Consider the following 14,651-nt stretch of genomic DNA (forward strand, 5'->3'; position numbering starts at 1 on the left):
CACACACACACACACACACACACACACACACGTGCTGTGTTTCAAACAGCTTCTGACCAGAGGTAACACAGCTTTGCTCTTAATTGTTTATTTTATTGAAGAAGATGGCATCATGTCATTGTTTATATTGTCCTTCAAAATAAATTTTTGCCTTCAGAATTACTCTTTTTGCCAAAAGATATCAGGACCTGCTAAGTTTGTGGAGTGTAGGTGCTGTTGCACAGAAGTTCAGCTATCTTTTCTCCCTATTGGTTGTGAAAAATGATGAGTGAAAATTTGAAAAGCTACTTCTTATTTCTCAGCTTCTTTGTGTTCTTGTCTTGTAAATATTAGGGCAAAAATTGTGCAAAGCTGCTTAGTAGTTGCATTTTCTTCTCTTCTAAAACTAATCTGAAGCACTCTTAGATTCTTATTTTCTGGGTTAACTGTTAGTTGTTTAGCCAATCAAAAATGCATTTTAATTATTTTTTAAATAAAAATATAGAATATATACAAGTGAAATTTAAAATTCTTTGGAAATATAGCTTCAGTTTACAGATAATTGTGTTGTGAGCTGAATTTCAGGACTTCTTATGCTGAAATGTAAAATCAGGTCTGTCTCCTTTGGATATTATAGAAACTGCAAAATTGGCAAGTGTTAAAAATGCTATCTTCTGAAATTGGAAAGATTTGGTGATATGAACTTAATCAGTTCTTCCAGACAATATTTAGTCTTGCAACTTCTTTTAACTTCAAGTTTTGCAGTTGAAATCAATATGTGTAACTTTTCCGAGATAATATTCAGATGATAATTTTCAATTTTAAAATAAGTGATAGGGAATTGCAGCAGTAGGGAGACGTCCCCTCTTGTATTTCTTACTGGATAAATTATTTTCTGCTAAGGGAAGGAATGCAAACAAATATAATAACCTATACATATGAGCTATGACTATAAAATGATATCACTTTAATTAAATAACAAGTAGAAATTTATGCATGCATATAAATACTGTCTTTTGCAGAATGGTCATCTTGAGAGATGAAAATGCTTATTTGAATGATGTCATTCCTCAGAACATTTTTGGGAACAATTCTAATTGCCTTGAGAACTAACAGCACAGTTTTTGTGTAAATCTTCACTCTTTGTAGATTTGATTTATGATATAATCAAAGGTCATATGCAAACTAGTTGGGTGACGAGACTCATTGACACCACACTTAGAGAACATGCTAGATACATAAGGAATGAGAGTCAGTTTGCTGGGAAACTCCCAAACTAATTCTTGAAACTTGTAAAAGTGGCATTCCAGGGATGTTTTGACCAGTGGAGGTATGTTTTCAGTAAGAGCATGAGGTCTTGGGGACAGCAGCTGCGCCCTCTGTTGTGCAGGAAGCTCTCACTGGCTTTCCAAATTCTCCTTTGAGCCCCCAATCGCTGCTGAAACTGAATGTTGCGTTTCTCTATTGTTCAACACCAACTCATGTTTTGGGTACCTTTTGAATCCCCAGGACATTTTGCTGGCCTCCAGTTGTTCCCAGGGCTAGACTCATGCTAGTGTCGCCCTGGTCCCGCTTACACCTTGCTTGTTCAGAGCTGAAAGAGGCTCTCTCCCCAGAGAAGCTCCTTGTCTCCATGCTTCTTTAATACTCTGAAGGTTACTATACTTACTTACACCACTGCATCATTCAGTTTTACATATTCTCCATCAGTACACATGGGGCACATTCCACGTGGAGTTCGGTTACATGGCTATAGATATGGCATAACCACAGTATTTCCCTCTTAGAGTTAACGCATGCTAACATTTTGTTAGTTTTGCTGCAACTATTTTTTATATAAATTTTTATTTTGCTTTGTAAATAAAATGTTAAATATACCACTAAAGCCCCTCCTACCCAACCCCTTCCTTTTACCTCTCTTCTTCCACAGAGGGAACCACTCTCTTGAAGTCCCTTGGTGTCATTCTTATGCAAGTACAGGTCCATAATACCTTATGTGAAACTCTTGAACCTGCTGTGTTTTGCAATTAATGTTCACATTTTAGAAAAGTAACATGAACCCTGTAGGGTACATAGCAGCCCGGCAGCAACTGGACCAGCTGCTCATAATCAAATAGATTTATATTTCTACAGCAACCTGAATCAACATTCGCACTAAGTAGATTAAATACATATTGTAACCAGCTTCCCATCAGGTCAGTTGATGCTTTTCCACCAAAAGAGATTACTGTAAACTTATGAATAAAATTCAGGTTTGGGGGTTTTGAAATCTTAGATACAAAATTGTGGACATTGATTTACCTTTGAGACATAGGTACAGGTTCTTAATTCTGTTTTTCTGTTTGCTAATTTCCTTATTTTTGCTTTTATCATTGCTGCTTTTCTCCTGTTTACATTGTTTTTATTATTCTTTTTCTGATTTCTTGAGTTGACTTAGTTGATGTTTTATTTCTTTTTTCATAGTGAAAGCGGTTAAGGCTGTGCCTGTACTTTCTGAATAGAGTTTTGATTTATCTCATAAGTCTTTCTAGCAGTGTTTTCATTTTTATGGTTTATAAAATAATCTCATTATATTATAAAAATCTCTGTCTCTGTATGTACTTAGTAATGTGTTTTGTAATTTCAAGGTATAAGGCTGTTTTTGAGTTCTAGTCATTAATTTCTAGTGTTACTGCATTTCGGTGCTTCAGTGTTTATGAAGTGTGCTCTTAACCTAATGACTTTTGTTAAATAAAAAATAGCCTACTATAACTGAATTTTCAAATGAGTGGTATCCTTCAAAATATGCTTATTCTAACCATGTTTCCATTACTCAAAAATTTCTCCATCTCTTTTGTTAGAATTGCTTACAGAGTTCATTGCCCAATAAAAACAAAAGTCTCTGCATTGTAGTTATATTTCTCAGATTGATTAAAAGCAGTGTTATTTAACCTTGTCTACCTTACCTGGCTCCAAGTAATGAATGAAAATTTTCAAAAATCAAATCTATACTGAAGGGATTAAAAACACACCACCACTGAAGCTGTTAAAAAATAATGTTAGTCTTAGCCAAAGAACAAAAATCCAATTTTTAAAACAATGGCATTCAGAGAAAAGTATCCTCATCTGTTCTCCTTTTCACCCAGGGCACATATCGATGATAATCGCATCAAAGGATAACATGCATTGTAAAGAGTGATTTCATTACCTTATTTATGGTTACACATTGTACAATTCATTTTATGTTACTTATGTACCTAAAAGTCACAGTGTTTGATTGTGAGCAGCAGTAGAAGTAAATGTACCATACTGAGTTGAGAATCTGTCATTTAATGCACCCAAATTTTTCCTCCAATTGTCACTTTCTTGCTTTGGCTTTGACTGGATCCTATCCAGTTTCAGAGCTTGGGTTTTCTCCAGAGCAGAAACTGTCTTTGAGGAAGTTGTCGTAAGACAAATGAGATGAACTATAGAAGCAATTTTGACCTCCCAGAAAACGTATCTAGGCACCAGTATGTAAACGTATGTAGGCATCAGTTATTGTAATGATAACATGAAAAGGAAACAATATAAAGCAGTGGTATATCAAGTTTTAGTGCTTTGATCTCATTTTCATTTGAAGAATTTTTTTGAGGTAGCCATGTAACTTCACTTTGGTTTGTTTTAGTCATCCTGTTCCTCCCAGGAGAAATTGCATCAGTTACCATACCAACCAACGCCAGATGAATTACACTTCTTATCGAAACATTTTTGTACCACTGAAAGCATTGCCACGGAGAACAGATGCAGGAACACGCCCATGCGCCCCCGTTCCCGAAGTCTGAGGTGTGTAGACCCGATTGAAAAACGTTACTTATTGGATCATCTCTTTTCATCCATTTCAAGGAAGACCTTTGGTCCTCTAATTTATTTATGTGTTAACTGAATTGTGAACTACTATAAATATAGTATGTTTTTATCCATCTACACATGATATTGTTAATTACCATTGAAAGGCATCCGATTATTTTCATTTTAAATTTTCACAAGTTGTTAATTGCTGTAGTAGCAGTAATCACAATGCATTAAAAGGACCACCTATAAAAACTTCTAGCCATTTGGAAATTTCAAGGCAATCTAATTATGGTGCAAGAGCAGTTAATACTTTAAGAGGGAGAAGCTTGCCTGCAAAGGATCCCGATTCACATGTAGAATTTGGATTCCACATTCTATTGTAAAAGCCCAACCAGATCTTTCATTCTTCCTGCTCATCACCAGTCTAACTTTCTCCAAGATTATGAACAAACGGTTAGGAGTATGTCCCTTGAATTTTGTGGCTATCAGATGTAGGTCATTTGACATTGAGTAAGGCCAGTTTTATTTTGACCTTGTTTCAAAAAATAATATACATCACAGTTTGGTTCTTCAGGAAGCAGACTCAAAACCAGAGATGACGGTATTTATTAGGGAATGCGTGGGGTCAATGGCTGTGGAAGGGAGGAGAAGAGCAGGATCAGGCAGAGGGAGAAGTCTGGGCGCCATACAGGCCCAACACTGCAGCTGATCCCACAGGGGATGACGTGACCCTGCGGAGCTGCCCCTTCAGACCAAAGGCTTTCCTTTGTATCTCCGCCTGAGTCACTGGATACAGTACCTTAGGAAGAACGTGGTTTTGGGTGAGGACCCGGGACAGCAGGCCCTTCTCTGCAGGGGGCCAACCCAGTCTATCTCTAGGTCCACCCAGTATGAGATCTTAATGCTACGAAATTGGTGCACTTTGATACATTAATGTTTTATTGTAAAAAATAGTTTGTCAGGTATTCAGTTGAATATCAAAGTTTACTGAGAAGGGTTTTCCCTTTGTACCTTATAGAGTATCCTAAACTGGTAGTGCATATAGCCAAACTCAGTAATTGTAAGATGTGTTAGCTTATTTTGAGATATGGAATAAAAGACCGATTTTGCGAATTCATTTAATGGTATCGTATTTTACCACACAGCTGCTGTTTAGGTTTGATGAAAGGAGATCCTAGGATATCTAGTGCAAGCTATCTCCTCCCAGGAACAGAAACACTCACACCAAAGTTGCACAACTATATACCACTAGGACCTACTACTGAAATAAAGAAAAACTCACAACAGTTTATACCTCTGTTTCATATTATATACAGTGCCTACCTCAGCATCCCAAATTAATAGTTGCTAGGCTAGAAAATGAATTTCAGTGGAGACACCTGTGCCATGGAAGGCTCCTAAACCTCTTCAGTGGGACGTGGCAGAGCGCAGGTGTATGATGAAAGTGTGAAATTATACACTTCCACATGTCCTTGATGTTGTTTTTGTAGCTACCCTCTTTTCTTTTATATTGCAGTTCATTAATTGGTATCCAGAATTAGTACACAAGTGCATGCTACATACAGAATATAATCTCAATTTAAGAATGTTTCCTGAATTGGTTATATACAGTAGCTGTAATTAATTTGTGGTATTATACTTCTTGAGCTTTCTTTTTGAATCCTCTTGAGAGTATCTCTATGTTTACGGGTATGTATGTGTGTGCTAATGACTGATTTTGTAGTTTATTACCTAATATACTCTTTTTTTTTTTTTTTTTACAAAGACCGCATAGTACTATTGATGCAACCGATTGTTTATAAATAAAAGGCTTATTTTCATTTCATGCTGTGGCAAGTTTAAAAGGGTAATTTGCTTTGCTTGCAGCCCTGGACGTTCTCCCGCCTGCTGTGACCATGAAATAATTATGATGAACCATGTCTACAAAGAAAGGTTCCCGAAGGTAATGAGTTGAATTGAAGATGCCTAGCATCGAAACGAACAGGCAACATAGGTTTAGCATCTGTAAGGTGGTTTTAAGGGAAGTAATGGTCTAATCTAGTAATGACTTGCATAAAACAGCACCACGGCCTTCTTAGAAAAATAAAATCACCAAACAGTTTTAAAAACTGCTGAGAGCTCGCTATGCTCCCTGTGCTGAGTGGGCTCCAAGGTGAACCCTGCTGGTTGCATGTACCACCGTGGCGTGGGCCTGGCGAGGCGCTGCTGGGAGAGTCGGCTTGGAAAGGCCCCTGGGCCCTTGCACTCCTTAGGCCCGTGTTCCAGGCCTGCTCCTGTGTCGTCAAGCAGAACCGGTTTTCTTCCTCAGAAGCCTATAGACTAGTAATGTCATCAAAGTCTTTGTTTTTTTTAACCTAATCTTTCTTTTCTATGACTTCCTATCTCTTTAGCAATTATATGTCTAACCCTATCCATTTAGAAGTGAGGGTTCAGTTGCAATGCTCCCTCATTAGACTGGCAAAAGGAAGCTGAGCCAGAGAGGACTTGGTGAAGGGCTGTCACCAGGAGCCCTGGCTTCAGCAAGCCTCTGTCTGATAGTCCCTGTCACCTCATTTTCATGGCTTTTCCACCAAAGTGTTCCTACACATGTAGGAAAAGGCAATCTCTCCATTTGGTTCCTGTTCTCCCCCTTCCCACCCCCCCACCCCCCACACACACATACTTTTGTAGCCCTTGGCAAGAGAACAAAAGGAAATCTTTGGTTTCATAAATCAGGAGTAGAGTACTTATTATTTGTAATGAACCTGATTGATGCCATTGATCAAAGCCATTTCAGCCATTTATCACATGTGACTTGCTCACCAGGGAACCAGATCCTGACTAGACTAGTTAATACTGGTTAGGATTTCAGGGAGGAGCAGGAAGCAGAGGAAATCTCCCTGGTTAGGCAATTAATGTAAACAAGGAGTATTGACTAGGGGATCACAGAGAAGGAAATGAAAGTTGGAAAGAAAATTCAGATTTATGTCACCAAAGGAATCTCCTGGGCTTTCTGCGCATGACGTAGCTTTTTGAGAAAAGGATCAAGGTGGTATAAGATGCGTGTGCCTCATATAAGAAAATATAGCCAAAAGAATAAACACTTGGCCCTCCCTGTGGAACTCGAGCAACAGTCTTGATTTTTGAATACATCGAAACAGAGCTAATTGATATTTTTGACAATCGATCTGAAAGAGCCCAAGATCTGAAATGAAAGCATAAGAACATTTGACAGATATTGAGTTATTTAAAGAGCTTATTACATGGACCATTTTACATGTGATAGGGCATAGCAAAAACGTAATTATCACCCTGGGATATTCAGTTTCCCTTATATATCTGAAATCTTTCTTTCACCTTGTGCTACTTCTTGTTTTTTCCCAAATAGACTTCATTGTTTAGAGCAGTTTTAGGTTCACAGCAAAACTGAGCAGAAAGTACAGAGAGTTCTAACTCTTTCCTGATCCCCCCCCCACACACACACACACACAACTCCCTGCCATCAACACGTGGTCCATTTATTACAGTTGATGAACCTCTGCTGACACGTCATAATCACCCAAAGTCCACAGTTTACATTAGGTTCATTCTCGGTGCTGTACATTCTGTGAGTTTTGACGAACATATAATGATGTGTATCAGATCAGACCATTATAGTATCATACAGAAATGAGGCTTCCTTTAAATATAATTTCTAGAATTCTATTTACTAACTTGTAGAGGTCTCTGAAAATGCGAGCTCAATGTGATGATTGAATTGTCCACATTTATGTTTCCTTGTATTACATCTGTGTGTGCGTGTCTTCTCTAAATAGGCTACAGCTCAGATGGAAGAACGTCTAAAGGAAATTATCACCAGCTACTCTCCCGACCATGTTCTTCCCCTAGCAGATGGAGTGCTGAGTTTCACTCACCATCAGATTATTGAACTGGCTCGAGATTGCTTGGATAAATCCCACCAGGGTCTTATCACCTCACGCTACTTCCTTGAATTACAGCACAAATTAGATAAGTTGCTACAGGAGGTAAGCGCCATGCATCATGTAAAGTTTGCTGATTTGTTTTGCTTTTCCCCTGAAAAAAAGAAAAAAATTTTCTGAGAGCATTTGCTTAACAAGTCTTAACCGTGAGATGGAGTTCATATTCCAGGGAAGCAAAGAAGAAGGAAAAAAAAAAAACCTGGTTGCTACTTGCTGTAAATTGATTCTGGTCATCCTTTATAGTAATAGAAAGTTAATGTACTAACCTTTACAGGAACCCTGGGACCCAACAATCTATGGCTCTAGGATAAATGGATTGTGAGGGATTTTGAAGCAGTGATTTCCCCCCATTTAGCCATAAAGTTATAAATTGCCTGAGTGCACGTGGATTATTTGATGATGCTATCTAGTTCTAATATCTGAAAAAGCTAAATGGAAAATTGCTGGCTTCTTCCAGGCCGGGTGTCCTATTAATTAACCTGTACGTGGTTTGGGTGGTAAATGGCAACTTATATTTTCATTAGTGTCAGTTATGCTTCTAACAAAATAACCAATTTCCGAAATGACAGATAAACAGGACCTGTGTAAGTCCAACCCTTGCATGTCTAGCTCCTGATAATACCCGGGACAGGAAGGGAGTGTGTGTGGCGGAATGGAATTAGTACATAACATTGCTATTCTAACTGAAATTGATCAGCCACAGCCTACAAGTAAAACCTATTTAACCTATATATTTAGGTATATTGCATTTCCGTATCTCATAGGGAATAAATTATGCCCATGTAAGCATAATCAAAGATTGTTTTTCCTAAGCATGAATATGTAAATAATTGCATGGAACTGAAGGAAAATATTAGTGCCCTCGTTTTCTAGAAATCCATCTGCCTTTGCCTTTCACATATTCACTTGTGGCGAGATAAGAAGATCCCTCTCTGAGTAGCAGCCATTATTTTTCTTCCCTTGCCCGTCCAAGCTTCCCAACTGAGTTTTCTATACTCTGTTCCCATTTCTCACATTTCAGCCGATTGTAGTCCACTGAGGCAGTGTTTCTCAGGCTGTCTTTGGGGATGAACACATTGTTTTTGGTGTGTGTTGTTAATTTCCAATTTGACATGGACCAATTCTCCTATAAATTAAAATGAAAATTAATTTACAGGAAAATGGTGATGCACTTGGGTGTTCCAGCAGTGTAGAATTGCTGTAAGAGTTGCTAAATGCTTATTCTCAATACGGTGCTTATTCATCATAGACCTATAACAGTTCATGGACTGTTACCAGCCTCAGGCCACAGTTTGAGTAGCACTGCACTAGAACATAATGTCTGTATGGGCAGGGATATTGTCTGAGTTCACCCTAGGATAAAGTGTGACACATAGAAGTACTCAATAAATATGTGTTGCATAAATGACTTCCAATCCCCTTTCACTAAACCCACCGATAGGAGTTCAACTCCTCTCTTCTATTCTATAAGCACTGCCTAGCTCCAGCCCTCATCCTCACTGGCCTGCCTCCCTTCTATTCCTGACCCTTCAAATTCATACATTTGTGCAGCTGCTTGAACATCCTTCAGTGGATCCATTCTTCCCTACAGTAAAAACCATAACGTGGCCTGTGGTCGTACCATCCGTCTCAATGTATGTAGTCACAATGCATTGTAATGATCTGTTTCAGGGCCTCCTTTCACCAGCATGCACTAGACTCTTTGAGGGACAAGGATTACCTCCAAATCATCTCTAACTCTCTGAGGCGTCACTCTGTGCCTGGAATTTATTTGGCTCCTTGGTAACTGGGAGGGAGGCAGGGTGGGAGAAAGAAGAGGCACATATATACATGTCAAAATAATTGATCTGTTATGATTTGTCATCAACTATCTAATTCTGCTATTCCTTTTCATTAAATCAACTTCTGGAAAATGCAGGAAACGCTGTGCATATTACTTCTTATGAGAATACCTTGAAAATTATATTTGTTAAATGGTGCACTTTTTAAACAGAAGAGACAGATAAGAGAGGAACTCTGTAGTCAGCCTCTGTGAGATGCTCTTTTCTTAATTACACAGTTCTGTCCCAGGATATTACCATAATTACCAGTTTAATCCTGTGTTTTTCATTCCTTCATAGGCATTCCCTGAGAAGGATACAATAGGTATCTAAAGCTATTTACACTGAAATCTCTCACTTAATTTTGTTTCTGTATGTTAGAGTTGGCAGATTGTTTCATGACAATTCAAAGAAAAAAATCTTAGGGTTTCAAAAGTCATCTGAATGGGCTATATAATCAGTAAAAACTGTTGATTTTTAGAAAAATTGCTCTTTTGGGCAGAGAAGCACATATACTTGTGGCATAAATGGCATTGTTAGGTATGAATAAGAATGTTTTCTTGTTTATCTTCACAAATAAACATTTCCTTCAGTGCTTTTGTAAAAATGAAAACTATCTTCAGAGTCATGTTTACAATGTCCTTCCAGAGTTTAGAGCAAAATGGTGACAGGAGAACGTGCCTCTTTTGGATGGAGCCAAATTGTGGGAACTCGCTTTGCTCTCCCCATGACGCGGTGTCGTCAGTTCCCAGCTGTGACATTGTGCTCCTGCCTGGCCTGTCTCCCAGTCACTTTTCCCATTGTCAGTCTTTTCCATACCCAGGTCTCTCTGAGGTCTAGACAGCTTGATTTAACTGATGCCTTTTAAAGTCCTAATGTCCAGGTCAATTCCAGATGAATGCTTTTATGTCTCCATTCTTTGTGTCACTTAGGTGTATTTAGCCAAAGAAAATAAAATTCACAGGAAGCTATAACCTACCCTCAATTCAGGGTCTCAGTATTTTGTGCAGTGGCCAACACTTAAAATGCAAGCACAGGGTATCCATGAGTGCTGGGGCTGCTTGTTGGCAGCCAGGAAATTACTCTTCTTCTCATGCCGTGTGGGTGGTTTTGTTTGGTGATGTTTCAACAAAGCTCCTGCCACCTACCCAACAATGTTAGTAGGTAAAATCTCTTTTGAGTTAATATAACCCATTGTTTTGGCCTTAGTTACTGCTGATAATTCCTAGAACTTAGAAGTAGGAATGAACTGAGTAGTTTTAAAAATGGAATTTGTATAATGTAAACTGTTTTTTTAATTTTTTAAGATACAAAGTTCTTGTTTCCCTGTGAAGTGACCACCAAAGCATGTTCAGGCTTTTTAGATTTCCTTTATTTACATTTCTGAATTTATAAAGCTATAATTATTATAGTAAGAGGAAATTGTCAATTAAGAAATTAGGTGGGGTTTTTCTTGTTTGCTACATCTTTAAAGTTTTCTGTTTACTTAAAGTTTTATTGGGGAATCGGGGAAGGGAACAGTGTTGGGGAATTGGGGAAGGGGAACATTGTGTTTTTCCAGGACCTATTAGCTCCAAGTCAAGTTGTTGTCCTTCAATCTTAGTTGTGGAGGGCGCAAGCTCAGCTCCAAGTCCAGTTGCCACTTTCAATCTAGTTGCGGGGCGGGGGGTGAGGGGGACATAGCCCACCACCTCATGCAGGGGTCTAATCAGCAACCTTGTTGTTAAGAGCACCAGCTGAGCCATCCAGTCACCCATTGGCAACTCAGTGGCAGCTCAGCTCGGGCACAGCTCACTGGCCCATGTGGGAATCAAACTGGCAACCCTGTTGCTCAGAGCTCGTGCTCTAACCAACTGAGCCACCTGGCCAGCCCCTCTGTTTAGTTTTGATTAAAGATAAATCATAAAGAAGACATACAATGTGTGATCAAACAATATGGTGTATGTTTAAATTAAAAAAAATATTACAGTAGAAGACACATTGCCATTAATCCCCCTCAAAACATTCCCTTTCACTTAGAACACACTTATCCCATCGTTCTTGCCATTTTCTGAAGCTGTTCTGGAAGTCCTTTTTTGTGAGTGTCTTTAGTTGCATTGTCATGGCTGCCTCGATGTCCTGAATCATTTTGACTTTGGGGAAGAGCCAGAAGTCATACAGTGGCAGATTCGGTGGATAGGTGGATGAGGACACACAGTAATGTTTTTATTTGACAGAAATTGCCATATACCAGAAGTGATGAGTGACACAGAGTATTGTCATGATGGAAGATGATTTACGGTACACTTTTTTTTTTTAAGATTTTTTTATTGGGGAATTGGGGGAGGGGAACAGCATTGGGGAATTGGGGAAGGGGAACAGACAAGTTGCTGTCCTTTTGTTCTTCAGTTTAGTTGTGGAGGACATTGCTTCACTGGCCCATGTTGATATTATCATTGCGCTCTTCCTGGGAGAGGCAGTCACTCGCCGGCCATTAAACGGCGGCTCACGGCAGCTCACGAAAGCTTACACCAGCTGCTGGCCAGCCCCACTGCAGCCTACGCCATCTCCGGCGACTCACAGCAGCCCAGCTCCAGGTCGAGCTGTTGTTCACCATCTTAGCTATAGAGGGCGCAGCATCGCTGGCCCTCATGTGGGATCCAAACCAGGGCCCTGCTGCTTAGAGCTGGCGTCCCAAGCCAACTCTTAACCATGGCACACTTTAAAATACACCTTTCCTCAACCGTAGCTCACGCCAGACTGATTGCACCAAACAAGTTGAAACTTGTCACATACTGCTACTAAGGTTTGACATGCTGCTGCCCATATTGAAGATATCTGCTTTTCCTTTGGATGACACTTGGCAGTAGCATTCACTGTAGTTTTGATCACAATGGAAAGGCTCCATGTCACACATCGCTTCTGGTACAGTAATTTCTGTCAAATAAAAACATTACGGTGTGTCCTCATCCACCTTATTCACTGGATCTGGCACTGTGTGACTTCTGGCTCTTCCCCAAAGTCAAACTTACTATGAAAGGTAAACATTTTGAGTTGATTCAGGACATGGAAGCAGCCAAGACAGCGCAACTAGAAACATGAAAGAGGACTTCCGGAGCTGCTTCAGAAAGTGGCAAGAATGATGGAATAAGTGTGTTCAAACTGAGGGGGAATATTTCACAGGGGTAATGGCAATGTGTCTTTTCATGTAATACATTTTTAACAATTTTAACATTCACCGTATTTTTTTTATCACACCTCATATACTTATTTCTTGCCATTCATTGTATCTTCCAAAATGTTTTTGCTGAAAACAAAAATTGAAAAGGAAACTTAAAGACAGTTTAAATATTATGTATATCTCCTTATGTACTGTGTTTCCCCAAAAATAAGATCTAACTGGAAAATAAGCCCTAGCATGATTTTTCAGGATACTCATAATATAAGCCCTACCCCAAACATAAGCCCCAGTTAAGATTGTCAGCCAGACATAGCTGTTTGAATAAATGTAGTTTTTGTACATGAATAAATGTAGCTTGACAGAGCAAAAATTAATATAAGACCCGGTCTTATTTTGGGGAAAACATGGTATGTCCTAGCATTCTTACTGGTTACTAGTACCTATAGTTCTAGTTACTAGTTGGTTTGCTTTGAACACATTGTGTTTTAAAATTATTCACCAATGGTCATTTTTCCTGCTTTTGTCTTTCAAATGTTAGCTGGTTTGCTTTTAATGGTATATGATTTTTGTACCTAATTTTTAGAAAGTTGCTTTTGATTTGGTGGCTTAAATTCAGTAGTTATACTACTGTTAAATATAATCGTGTTTCATAGATTTGGTCTGCTCTTTGGTTCTTTCCATGAGAGGACTGGCCCTTGTCAGAATAAAGCACCTTCCAGAATGATTTTAAATGTTTATTATTGTGTCTGTGAAATTATATTCTGTATCACCTTGACTTTTTCTAATCCTTAAAGGAAAGTAAATGATAATAATTTAAAAATTAAGAAGGCCTAAAAGTGAGCATGCATAGAAGATTACACTTAAACTTTTAAAACTGGTTTTATATCTGCTTTGATACAGATTTACCTCATTTCTTCAAGAAAATGTCATTGAAAATTAAAATGACTGAATAAACTGGGTTTTGATCTCAGGATATTGGTTGTGCTTCTTCGATTTCACATGTAGGCAATATGTAAAATACAGCTTTAAAAGATTTTAATTCAGTTAAATTTCATTGAGTTGAGTGCCAATGTATTATTTATTCAGCATGTCAAATGGAAATCATACGTGTGTATTCAAGTATAAACATTATCCTCCTAACATTTGAAATAAGTAATGCGCACTTTTTTACATATAATGAAATAATTAATTTGTAGGCTAAATGTATTGTATATGTAAAATATATTTCATGAATGTGTTAAATACCCAGGATATCAAAAGAAGTAGCCATTTCATACATTTAAGATGTTACATCTGGAAAATCAAGGTTCTGCAGCAGTTGCCCGCTCTATTTGTACCATGTGTCATTTGTACCATCCTTAATGTGTCATAAGCTTTTAATGTCTCCTTCATTCATGGCTCACACTAGGAGCCCTACCATTTGATTTTTTAACACAGAGAATAAATCAAAGTTTTGCAGTTAAAATTTAGCTAATAGAACCATTTTGTAGAGACACACATTAAATGGTGTCCATTTATGTAGCGATAACGTCCACTTATCAATCTTTTAAAAGTATTTTCGAAATCACTTAATGTTAGAATATTTGCAGCTAATCTAATTAGCATGCTTTGCTGATTTTCTTTTATGTATAATGGAACAACTCTGTTTCATCATTCTTTCCATTGCTTTTTCGTAGGCTCATGACCGTTCAGAAAGTGGAGAATTGGCATTTATTAAACAACTGGTCAGAAAGATCCTAATTGTTATTGCCCGCCCTGCTCGGTTGTTAGAGTGCCTGGTAAGTCACCCCTGGATGTGACTCCATTCTTTATTGTTAACTGTGGGAAAGCCTGGACCATCAGAAAGCTCCAGTTTCGTTTGGCTTCAAAGACCAGAGCTAGACAGAGTCAACAGGAATTACAATTGTGGATGTTTATGAT

The 14,651-nt window shown here is 38.4% G+C and overlaps 1 protein-coding gene across 1 annotated transcript in view; it reads left to right on the forward strand.

The window, feature by feature from the left end:
• Positions 1-14,651, forward strand: part of MAST4 (microtubule associated serine/threonine kinase family member 4) — a 587,203-nt gene that overhangs the window by 512,845 nt on the left and 59,707 nt on the right. Inside the window, exons 9-12 of the mRNA XM_019652425.1 lie at positions 3,626-3,783; positions 5,659-5,734; positions 7,587-7,796; positions 14,408-14,509. Coding sequence (XP_019507970.1) covers positions 3,626-3,783; positions 5,659-5,734; positions 7,587-7,796; positions 14,408-14,509 — 546 coding nt within the window. The remainder of the gene's footprint in view (positions 1-3,625; positions 3,784-5,658; positions 5,735-7,586; positions 7,797-14,407; positions 14,510-14,651) is intronic.

This window comes from Hipposideros armiger, unplaced genomic scaffold (genome assembly GCF_001890085.2).
Source record: "Hipposideros armiger isolate ML-2016 unplaced genomic scaffold, ASM189008v1 scaffold_179, whole genome shotgun sequence".
NCBI classification, from domain to species: Eukaryota; Metazoa; Chordata; class Mammalia; order Chiroptera; family Hipposideridae; genus Hipposideros; species Hipposideros armiger.